This window comes from Citrus sinensis, chromosome 7, assembly GCF_022201045.2.
Source record: "Citrus sinensis cultivar Valencia sweet orange chromosome 7, DVS_A1.0, whole genome shotgun sequence".
Lineage (NCBI taxonomy): Eukaryota > Viridiplantae > Streptophyta > Magnoliopsida > Sapindales > Rutaceae > Citrus > Citrus sinensis.
This window is the reverse complement of record NC_068562.1, coordinates 1044431-1057207: the sequence shown is the minus strand read 5'-3', so window position 1 is coordinate 1057207 and position 12777 is coordinate 1044431. Positions and strand designations below refer to the sequence as shown.

At 39.3% G+C, this 12777-nt stretch overlaps 1 protein-coding gene across 1 annotated transcript; it reads left to right on the top strand.

Annotated features, from left to right (window-relative positions):
• Window positions 1-173: 173 nt before the first annotated feature.
• LOC102622492 (thaumatin-like protein 1b) lies at window positions 174-2440 on the top strand. Its single transcript, XM_006466893.3, has 3 exons — window positions 174-399; window positions 551-1244; window positions 1709-2440. The coding sequence occupies exons 1-3, from the start codon at window positions 336-338 to the stop codon at window positions 1839-1841; spliced, it is 891 nt and encodes a 296-aa protein (XP_006466956.1). The 5' UTR covers window positions 174-335; the 3' UTR covers window positions 1842-2440.
• The last annotated feature ends 10337 nt before the right edge of the window (window positions 2441-12777 follow it).

The window sequence follows — 12777 nt, the reverse complement described above, 5'->3', positions numbered from 1 at the left end:
TTGCCGACCTGACCTCTGTGTCAGTGGCCCGGCGGCGTATATTCGTAATATTATGTATTTTTGTATTTGTGTTGCATGTGCCAACCCCAACTAGGGCAGTGGGTCCTCCCCCCACCCATAAATTGCGCCCCACCTCTGCATACTCGCACACACATACATACAACATATGCAACAACAGCACAAGACCCCCACAATCTCCCCCAACACTCTCTATAAATACATAATCACTCAAAACTCTCTGCCCCTAACCGCGACCACTACCATCAGATTAATCAAGAGTCAAAACCAAACAAACATTTCATTTACACATTTCTTTCTTTCTTATTACAAATTCAATGGCGGCCCCTATTCAAATTTCTATCGCCATAACCACCCTCTGTCTTCTCCAATTGCTTTCCGGTAACATTTCTTATAAAATTAAAATTTCAAAAGCTGAAACTGCTTGTATACATGTAATTCATATATTTTCTTCTAGCTATTTAATTCATGTAGGAAATAAATAATAACGGTTCTTACTTCTGCTTGTTTGTTGTTAATTTTAATTGAATAGAAACATTGTCAGCGACATTCACAATCACAAACGAGTGCAGCAACACAATATGGCCAGGCATACTCTCAGGCGCAGGAACCCCACAACTCTCGCCCACTGGCTTCTCCTTGGAGTCAGGCCAGTCCACTTCGATCTCTGTTCCAGCTTCTTGGTCAGGCCGCCTTTGGGCCCGCACTCACTGTACCCAAGATTCCAAATTCACTTGCCTGACCGGCGACTGTGGCTCCGGCACTCTCGAATGCTCCGGCAGTGGCGCCGCCCCTCCCGCCACCCTTGCTGAATTCACGTTGAACGGCGCAGGCGGCCTTGATTTCTTCGACGTCAGCCTCGTGGACGGATATAATCTCCCCATGCTGGTCACACCCCAAACTCAAAGCGGGACCGCTGGCAATTGTACGGCAGCTGGGTGTATTGCTGAATTGAACAATGCGTGTCCCTCGGAGCTTAAGGTTACAGAGGCCGGCAATGGTGAGGATGTTGCTTGCAAGAGCGCATGTGAAGCCTTTGGTGACCCCCAGTACTGCTGCAGTGGAGCTTTCGCGACGCCGGATACTTGTAAACCCACTTCTTATTCAATGTTCTTCAAGAATGCGTGCCCTAAAGCTTACAGCTACGCTTATGATGATGGCACCAGCACCTTCACCTGTGCCGCTGCCGATTATGTCATCACTTTCTGTCCTAGCCCCAGTACCAGGTAATTTTTTTTTATTTTTGTTTTTTATTTCTCTTTTTAGACTAACTAATTTTTTTTTTGATAAATTTGTTTAATAGTGTTAAAATTTTGAATTGATTTTAAACTTAGTGGTTAGCGGCAAGGAAAACGCGGCAAGATTACAGCCGTGACGGTTTTACAGCTAAAGCCAGTTGTGTGATTGGCGGTTTACTTAAAAATACTCTTGTTAAATAAATATTTGCAAAAAAAAAAAAAAGGGAATAAAATCTTTTGTTCCCTGGTTGGGTCGGGACGGTTGGGGCTTTTTGATTGGGGGACCATTTTTCTATTATGCCCCCCACGTTTTATATAAACGATAAATGTTGCATCCAAGAGTTTGTAATTTTGTAAAACAAAGACAAGCACGGTTCATGCTGTGCTTTCGTTTTTGTTCAAATGGGAATCTAATACGTTATTATGCTCTCGGTTGTGATTTTTGGGTGCAGTCTGAAATCGGCAAATGGGACACTGCCGGTGGCGGCCAATATATCGGCCAGCACTCGACGCACGAGTCCGACTTGCTTCGGTACTGCCGTCGTCATGCTGGTGGCAGTTTGGCGGTTGTGGCGGCTCCATTGAACCCGCCAAGCTACTAGGCTACTCAAAAAGCAAGTACCATCCACTTGCTCCTTTGTTTTGTTGCTTGCCTCTGACATATTGGGCTTTTGGATTTTGCTCACGCCTCAGGCCAACCTACCCAGTGGGTCCTCAAATTTTTCTAAACGGTGCATGTTGCAACAAAATTGGACGGCACAGCTCAGAGGCCCAAAATGGTCAACTTGCTTGTACACTAGCCACTACCCAGCATTAGCTCTTGGTTCCCGTCTCTTCATCTCTCCTTTTCAACAACTTATAAAAATCAAAGGAGAGAGCAAATTCTTGGAATTCTTAATTGGATTTCAGGTGAAAGATGTGATGGAATTCTTGTTATACGCTATAGAGAAGATTACAAAAAATAGCATTATGTCACACATCAGCAGTAACGTTTCTTGATTTGAGGCAGAAACAAATGACTCGGTGTGCTACCGTAATGAAGTTTTGTTTTTTAGCGTTATATTATTTTCTATTGCCAATATAATATTAAAACTAGAGAAATTATGGATTATGAGTTCGTAATCTTTTGCAACTGTCGCCTAATAATGCCAACAGAGAAATGACTTCTTCTCACATTTCTTTTTTCACTTTGTACATATTCCAATTGTCATGAATTGGTGACAGTTGCATGCGTTTTTTAACCTTTTTTTTATTATTAGCATATGCCATATGGTGTGGGATTTTCCGTCATTTCTTAATCACTATTATATTTTAGTAACATCGGATGCCTCTCTCTTTTTTTTCAAAATGGGTTTATTATTCTATTCATTGTTTTAAATTTTAATGGGTTGAATTTAATTTCTCTTTAGTGACGCGGCATATTCAATGATTGAAATGCTAGCCTCTCCATACAACTCCAATCACCTAATATCGAATATAGCTTCTGTATTCATCAAGAACGTAAACCTAAAAGAAGCTTTCATTTGTGTGACAGTGGCTTAATCAATCAGCAAATTAAAGACAAAAATATTCGTTTTCGGTGGTAATCGAAGCGGTCAAAAAGTAACAACGTCGAGAACCACCCACTCGACTTCGCATAAGCCAAAATCCTGAAAATTAATGAGTCTGTCTGATGGCTGCTGTTAAGCCGAAATCCTGGGCCCACTAATGACTGCAAACAATATGAAATTTACAACTTTAAATTCGGCTGACACACAGAGTAAATTGTTTATTATATTCCTGAGTTTGTTGACTATGGTATTGGAGAATGCGATTGTCCGCCCGCATCATTGTCAAAAAATTTTGTGTCAAATTCCACTTCATCTGTTGTAATGTTCACTTGAAATATACAGATTCATTTCTTGTGGTCACAATCTAGTGGACTCACAAATATATGACTAATTAAAATGGGCAATCAATTGCTATCATTTCCATTTCCAGTCAATTTTAACGGTGAAATATTAGAGCACAAAATAAATCAAGTTCACGTCTCCGTCCAGAAATTAAAGAAAAGCAAGTTCAGTTCCCATCAAACTTTCGGATAAGATGATGGAGAGTTGTCTGAGGACTCAGGACTCAGTGACCATTCGAGACTCAAGAAACTGACCATGGCAATGGCTGCCTTGCTAGTCTTAGGGCGGCTTCAATTGATAAAACAGGCAACATTTAACATGTTTCATAAAAGCAGAGGCGAAGTATCCCAGAAAGTAGGCCCACATTTTCCTGAGCTCTTTTTTCCAGGTTTTATGAATGCTGATTGCAGCTAGCCAAAAGTAGTCAAAAAAATTCCATTCTATTACAGTGTATATCGACATGGTTTGAAAAATGTGAAATTGTGGCGCAAATTAGTCGTATGCCGATGTGTTTGATGTATCTGTCTACTTCAATACACGTATTCATGTCTTATCATGCTGGATCTCCATGAATGCAAATGGTTAATTTCTTTCAGATGGGATTGCCTTTTTATCATGAATGACAAGAGTGCTACATAAAGAAATTGAAAACTAATTAAGGTGGATGTAAAATGGATAAGGTCATTAGACTAATTAATCAAAGTTTTCTAAAGGCAAATTTTCTGTCATGGGTGTGGACTAAAATGGTGAATCCAAAACTTGAGCATGTGAAACGGCAGCGTTTTCTGTTTGTGTTTAATGAGCTCAGGTATCACGAGTTTGGCATGTGGATTACTTAAAGTCTGAAACGGCAGGGGCTTTTGACGTTTTGAGCAAAGACTTAAGTGGAACATGTGGAATGCACGTGAAGAGGGGAATCAAGTTAGTTACGAAGCTGTTAGTACAGGTGGCAAGAATCTGTGCATTCTGGAATTGATATCAGCTGTTATATAAGCTAGTTAACAGAGCAGCTTCAAGAGAGATCTGTGAGCGTGATAGAGAGAGTTAAGATACAAAGAAAGCTTAGTCTTGATCCTTGTAGTTAGCTCTTGTATTACGGTGAAAAGATTGCTTGAATCATCAATAAAGCTTGTTCTGTTGGCTTCTCCCGTGGATGTAGATTGTGCTCTTTTGCACATTCGAACCACGCAAAACACTTTCTTGTTCTGGGTTTTGATTAGCTTCTAATCTTGTTTCTTTTGGTACTTTCTGATTATAACCATTTACGTTAAAGGTTCTGTTAACTCTCAAAGTGAGATTGATTAGGTTCTTAGCATCTTGATTGGTCTAGTTTGTGATCTTGGGCAGTGTATTGGGTTGTTCATCATTTTCTAAAGCACCCAATTCACTACACTTGGTATCAGAGCAAGGTTAACAAATCTAAGATCCCTGTATGGCTAACCCAAAGATTGACCTTGAGAAGTTTAACGGAAAGAATGACTTCAACATGTGGAAAGTAAAAATGGAGGCTTTGCTGGTTACTCAAGGCCTTGGCGATGCAATCCAACCAGTGACCAAAAAGGAGGGTAAAGAGTTCTCCACATCCAAGACTCCTGAGCAGGTTGCTGAAATTGATAGGAAGGCTAGAGGGACGATAATCTTGAGCCTTGCAGATTCTGTAATAAGGGAGGTGGCAAAAGAACCTACTGTGGCTGATTTATGGGCTAAACTTGAGAGTATCTACATGAAGAAATCTCTGGCCAATAGGTTATACATAAAGAAGAGAATGTTCACATTAAAGATGATGGAGGGCACACCTTTAGATGACCACCTTCATGAGTTTAACAAAGTGTGTGACACTTTGGAAACTATTGATGCAGCCCTTGATGATGAAGATAAAGCTCTTCTGTTGATAAGCTCTCTGCCAAAGTCATATGGAAATTTTGTTGATGCCTTGATGTATGGTAGGCAGACACTATCTCTGGATGAAGTAAAGTCAGCACTCAACACAAAAGAACTACAAGGCAAACAAGATCATCTGGGAGTTGAATCAGGTCAAGGCTTAACAGCAAAAGCCAAATCAGATGGCAAGAAAAAGAAACAGGGCAAGTACAAAGAGAAACCAAAAGATCTAAAGTGCTTCTTGTGTCACAAAGAGGGACACTTCAAGAAAGATTGTCCAGAAAAGAAGTTTAAAAAGAAAGGGCAGAATGGTGGTGCAGCAGTAGCTGAAGAAGAAGGCTATGAATCTGCTGGAGTGTGCATTGCCACAGACATCAAAGATAGAGGTAAATGGGTTCTTGACTCAGGGTGCACTTTTCATATGAGTCCATATAAGAGTTACTTTACAGATTATTATGAGTATAATGGTGGTAGAGTAATGATGGGGAATAATGCTGTGTGTAAAATCATGGGAATTGGCAATGTCAATCTTAAGCTACATGATGGAACCATTAGAGAGCTAAAACAAGTCAGGTATGTGCCTGAGCTGAAAAGAAATCTGATTTCTTTGGGTATGCTTGACCAGATGGGGTGTAGTGTTAGGATTGAATCAGGAGAGCTGATGATTGTCAAGAATTCACAGGTTGTTATGAAAGGTAGCAGAAAGAATGGGGTGTTTATCTTAGATGGTGATGTAGTTAGTGGTGAAGTTAGAATGTCAGTAGCTGATACCACTGATAAAATCAAAATATGGCATCTGAGGTTAGGGCACATAGGTGAGAGGGGCCTTAAAGAACTTGAGAAACAAGGTGTTTTTGGAGATGATAAACTTGGAAACTTAGACTTCTGTGAAGATTGTGTACTAGGCAAAGCAACAAGGTCTAGTTTCAAAAGATCAGTACATAAGTCCAAGGACAAGATGGAGTATGTTCATTCAGATTTGTGGGGGCCTGCTCAGCAGATATCTCTAGGAGGAAATAGCTATTTCTTGTCATTCATTGATGATTTTTCCAGAAAGGTATGGGTCTATACTTTAAGGAATAAAGATCAAGTATTTGATAAGTTCAAAGAGTGGAAGATTTTAGTTGAAAATCAGACTGGAAAGAAGCTGAAGAAGCTTAGAACAGACAATGGCTTAGAGTTTTGTAATCAGAGGTTTGATAAATATTGTGCAGAGGAGGGAGTTATGAGACACAGAACTGTTAGGTTAACACCTCAACAGAATGGCTTGGCAGAAAGGATGAATAGGACACTCATGGAGAGGGTGAGGTGCATGCTTGTTCAAACAAAGCTTCCCAAGTCACTGTGGGCAGAAATACTCCTAACAGCCTGCTATCTGGTCAACCTCAGTCCATCTTCAGCCATAGAATTCAAAACACCTTATGAAAAATGGACTGGACAACCAGCAAACTATGAAGACCTGAAAGTGTTTGGCTGTACAGCCTATGCACATATAAACCAGGGAAAGCTAGCTCCCAGGGCTCTAAGGGGAATCTTTATAGGATATCCAGAAGGGGTTAAGGGATACAAAATCTGGTGCACAGATATAAACCCTCCAAAATGCATAATTAGTAGGGATGTGATATTCAATGAAGAAGAACTCATAAGCAAGAAACCTGTTAAAAGAAAGTCTGAGGAAGAAGAAAAAGTTTTTGATACACATCAGATTGAGGTGGAGCTACCTAATCATCATGAAACACATGAAGCTGCAGATTCAAGTGATATAAATGATGAGTCAGAAGCTCAGGAAGAAGCTCAACTGGAATCAGAAATACAAGGTTACCAGCTAGCTAGAGACAGAGCAAAAAGGCCAATAAAGCCATCCAGAAGATATGGATATGCTGATCTCATCACATATGCCTTGGAAGCTGCACATGAAATTGATGATGAGGAACCAAAGACCTTTAATGAGGCAATCCAGAGCAAATTCAGAACAGAATGGAAAGAGGCCATGGATGATGAAATCTTGTCCCTACACAACAATGAAACTTGGGAACTGGTAGAAAGACCAGAAAAAAGGAGAATAGTGGGCTGCAAGTGGATTTTCAAAATCAAAGAAGGACTGACCAGCTCAGAACCAAAGAGGTTTAAAGCAAGACTTGTGGCAAAGGGCTATACACAGAAAGAAGGGGTTGATTTTAAAGAAGTTTTTTCACCTGTTGTTAGGCATGCTTCTATAAGAGTAATCTTATCACTCACAGCAGTACAAGACATGGAGCTTGATCAACTTGATGTCAAGACTGCTTTTCTGCATGGGAGACTCCAAGAAGAAATATTCATGACTCAACCTGAAGGGTATGAAGACCCCAAGAAGCCCAGACATGTTTGCTTGCTCAAAAAATCCCTTTATGGCTTAAAACAGTCTCCTAGACAATGGTATCTCAGATTTGATGAATTTATGGTAACACATGGATTCATGAGATGCAGTTATGACTGTTGTGTGTACTACAAACTATTGAAGGATGACCTCTACATATATCTCCTCCTATATGTAGATGACATGCTGATAGCTTGCAAAATAAGGGAAGAAATAGAAGATTTGAAGAAGATCCTAAGCTCTGAGTTTGATATGAAGAATTTGGGGATTGCAAAGAAAATATTGGGGGTAGAAATTGAGAGGAATAGAGCTGCTGGTCTTATGTTCTTATCACAGAGGAAATATTTGACCAGGGTACTGCACTCTTTTCAAATGCTGAATTCTAAACCAGTAGTGACTCCCTTAGCAGCTCATTTTAGGCTTAGTAACTTGCAAAGTCCTAAAACAAATGAAGAGAAGCTGGAAATGGAAGATGTACCTTATGCTAATGCAGTGGGATGCCTTATGTATGCCATGGTCTTAACAAGACCAGACATATCACATGCTGTGAGTGTTGTGAGCAGATACATGGCAGCACCTGGAAAGGAACACTGGAAAGCAGTCAAATGGATAATGAGGTATCTATCTGGTACATTGAGCTGTGGGCTAGTGTATGGCAAAAATAAGGGAAGTTGTGAAGGTCTGCTGGGGTTTGTGGATTCAGACTATGCAGGGGACTTGGACAGGAGGAGATCTTTAACTGGTTACATGTTCTTGTTTAATGGTTGTCTTGTGAATTGGAAAGCAACTCTGCAACATGTGGTAGCCTTATCAACCACTGAAGCAGAATATACAGCTGCCACTGAAGCTGTGAAAGAGGCTTTATGGCTACAAGGATTAATGAGAGAACTGGGGGTAAAACAGAAGACTGTAACTGTGTATTGTGACAACTCAAGTGCACTTCATCTGTGTAGGAACCCTGCACATCATGAGAGAACAAAGCACATAGATATTAAACTCCATTTCATTCGAAATGAAGTATCCAAAGGAGCTGTGAAAATGTCCAAAGTTCATACAGATGAGAACCCTGCTGATATGCTTACTAAGGTTGTTACAACGGCTAAATTCAAGGTATGTTTGAGTTTAGTCAGCTTGGGTGACTGCTGATTGCCTGAGGTCTTGGAGAAGGAAGCAGATTGAGGAGTTTTGGTTCAAGGTGGAGAAATGTGGACTAAAATGGTGAATCCAAAACTTGAGCATGTGAAACGGCAGCGTTTTCTGTTTGTGTTTAATGAGCTCAGGTATCACGAGTTTGGCATGTGGATTACTTAAAGTCTGAAACGGCAGGGGCTTTTGACGTTTTGAGCAAAGACTTAAGTGGAACATGTGGAATGCACGTGAAGAGGGGAATCAAGTTAGTTACGAAGCTGTTAGTACAGGTGGCAAGAATCTGTCCATTCTGGAATTGATATCAGCTGTTATATAAGCTGGTTAACAGAGCAGCTTCAAGAGAGATCTGTGAGCGTGATAGAGAGAGTTAAGATACAAAGAAAGCTTAGTCTTGATCCTTGTAGTTAGCTCTTGTATTACGGTGAAAAGATTGCTTGAATCATCAATAAAGCTTGTTCTGTTGGCTTCTCCCGTGGATGTAGATTGTGCTCTTTTGCACATTCGAACCACGCAAAACACTTTCTTGTTCTGGGTTTTGATTAGCTTCTAATCTTGTTTCTTTTGGTACTTTCTGATTATAACCATTTACGTTAAAGGTTCTGTTAACTCTCAAAGTGAGATTGATTAGGTTCTTAGCATCTTGATTGGTCTAGTTTGTGATCTTGGGCAGTGTATTGGGTTGTTCATCATTTTCTAAAGCACCCAATTCACTACAATGGGCTGTGAGTAGGAAGAGCAGCCGCTATTGGTGGCCTGAAAAGATCGTTTTTTTTTTGTGGGGGGGGGGGGGGGAGGTCTTTGAAATTGTCTAAGAAAGCCCACAATGCGCCAAAAAGTTTTCAGGGCTTCATGTGCATAAACGATAAAGCCGTCGTCTTATCGGCAAGTACACTGTACACTGTGCTAAAGAAGTCATCAAAACAAAGCCAAGCCCTGCCACTTCCAGCTACTTGGGTAGCCAGCCACTCTGCTTTATCCGAATTTTCTGTCAAACCCAGATGCTTAAGTCTTTGTGACAGGCTTTGGGTTATTGCTTCCTTGTCACGGAAGGCCAATCCAGCTTGCTTCTTAGTTCTTAATCTTCAAATCTAGTTTAATTTCTAGCTTTTCTTGGAAGCACTTTTCCTCAAAGTTTCAGGGTCTACTTATTTTCCAATTACTTGTTGATGACAATTGGCTTTACCCTTTCAAAATGCACTCAGTATCAACTTGATCCATCATGATATGATCTAAAATTCTAAATTGTACAATTGTTTTGTCTCTTTGGGCTGTCGAGAGGCTAGATTAATTGAAAAAATAGAACGTGTAAACCCACTCAAGTTGAATAAACTTTTAAAATTCTTGCACAGATAATTTGGGGAGGGATGGATTATAAAAGAAAAGTTATAATAATTAATTAAGAATTGAAAAAAAGGAAACAAAAGGCATTTTCGATTGAGTAACCATATCTAGATAACACAAAACAAAAGCCGTTGCATACACAATACAACTTTCCTTCCTCCAACTAATGTTTGCTTTCATCTCAAAATATTATGTGCTTTGACCCCTCCTTTTAAAAATTGTTTCATCCCTCGCCGCACCTACAATCTTTAACACCTTTGTCGTATTCAATTCTGATTCTCATCAGTCATAAAAGTCTTTCATTATGACTCATGCAGCCTTTGAGTGAGTGCCACTTTTCATTAGTACTCGTATAATACAAGCCTTTTGCCTTAAAGAAACAAGTGAACGAATGAAAAATTTAACTTAACAAGCAAAGATTCTGCTAACCCTTTTCAGAAATTTACAATGTTCATACACTATACTGGAGTGGGATCGATGACGCAAAACTTTAATAAAGAGACACGGCTGATCGAATGCAGAAAGAAAAATTGCAAAAGATGGATGGATGATACATGTTGGAAAGATAAAGCTAAAAATTGTTATCCACGTGGGGCACTTTACACGGCACATTAAGGCATCAATTTCAAGTTTTATGGACGTGATCCGAAGATGTGCACCGTTTAATTACAAAGGACGATTCCCACAAAGTACTAGTTTTCTATTAGTTTCCTTATTGATAAGCGATACGTGGTCTCAATTCTTAATCATATTTTCTGATAAGTTTCATCAAGTTATCATTATCTTATGTTTCACTGGCAGATGAACAGACTTTTTCCTTAGAATTGATTGCCTGTTCATTAGATTGTTAGCCATGATCACAGATCATAACAGCCCGCCAATTCTGTCACGCTCAAATCTTTTGACAATATTTGCATCCTGTGACAATCGTTCTTAATTTCACATGGCCTTACTATGATATCTTTTGGAAGCAGATTGCAGCCATAATTTGGAATATATTCTCTGTAAAATCAGATTTGGAAGTGATTTTATGGACCGAGTGAGCGAGTAGGGTATGGGGCTAGGGGCCTGCTTGCTATAAATTTTCGGCCATCTGAATGTGGTTTGAAGCAAGTTCAGAACTGGGCCCATACTTCCTCTGAAATTGGAAATCCACGTGGATGGAAGTGCAAAATAAAGGAGAGCCAGTTGAGTGAACGAACGATGTTAATTAATTGCTTCAGAAAGTTCAGAAAGATACGGAAGTTGCCAGGTTGAATATGTACTCATGTTTTCTGCGGATAGAGTTGAAAGATATGAAGGCTATGACGTCATTCAGACACCAACACCAGTGGCCACTTGCATGTTCAGTCGTTGGCCTTTCATCCAATCTTCAGACATTTACCCACATTTCATTTTTTTAGTCTTTACACTGACATCAACTTGCAACAGAGCAGACAGTGAAAGCAATAAAAGCATCATAAAATTTGCTCTCATTCCCTGTCAAATTAAGCTCTCTTTTAAATTGAAAGAGCCAATTTTGCGCTACCTTGGTACCTTATATCAACTTTTCATTCTTATTTTTCTTTTTTCTTTTTCATCTTCTGTGTTAAGGTAAAAGTTGCTTTTGACCCATTTGCTTCATCTTTTCCTATGCGATTATACACCTGGAAAAAGTGTACTATTATGCATAACAACTAGCAAACAATTAACAACTTCCTTCCCCCGCACGCCCCCCAATATATATTTCTATAACAGTGAGTCGCTGATTAAGAACAAAGCTATTTTCTTTTCACATGATTTCTATGAAATTTAAGTCTTTTGTTAAATCGTATTAAGAAGGAGAGAATCTGCATGTGCCTCTGACTCAACTAGAATATTTTCTCGAAAGAGAACTCCTAAACATAATAAGTATCTATTAATGAACCTATATGAAGGACCCTTTTTGCAAATTGAGGACCAGGTTACCACTCCTCAATCCTAATTCTTAAATGACAAAATTACAAAGATGGTACAAGAAAATCAAATCTTTTAGTCATCATCGGTCCGACGGTACATAAAAAATCGATTCTTTACTGATGGAAATCAGAATGGTACAAACACAATGAAAATAACTTTTCCGACCGAAAAATGGCTCGCTACAGAAACCTCTCAAAGGGCCATGTGAACTGCAACCTCTTTCCCAGCACTCCCGCTGGTCAAGCAATGATATTGTGCCACGTTTTAACGCCTCCAGGAAGCACCATTCACCGAGACAACCGAAATGATAGAATCGGTGAGTTCCGGGCGCCGACTGACGGTCTCATTTTAATAATTTTCCTCTTTCGGGTGCTAATTTGTATGATGCAACCAGGCAGCACCAACCGTTAGGGGACACGTGTTGCATTGTGTGAATTATAATGTCGAATTGTTAGCTTGCACTGGGTTCCCACTCTCTGAAACTAAAACAAACAATTGAATAATAACAATCCAGTGACAGAAACGTCTCCCCGACACTGCCAAAATTATGAAAATAACACACAAATACTATGATCCACAGTCCTTACAGAGAAATAACAAAAACGTTTTCCAGAATGTTTTATAGAAATAACAAAAACGATTTTCAGCTATTTACCAGTGTAGTATCGAAATGGTAAATTATAAAGAAAATATTTTCGTTAATAATAATATATTTATTTTCCACAATCTCAGTGATTTGAATTGTCAATATAAGGTTTCATTCCATTCAAACCCAAATCATTATAGAACCAGCACAGTTGATGCAACTCAAATATTTCATAGAAATAATAATAAAAGTACCGATCCAAATCTAATAAAAATGAAAGATTGATTTCTAAGATTCATACTCCACTTACAAAATTGGGATAAAAAAATTTGTATCCTAACTGATTGACAAATCAAGTGAACTTCATACAATTAAATT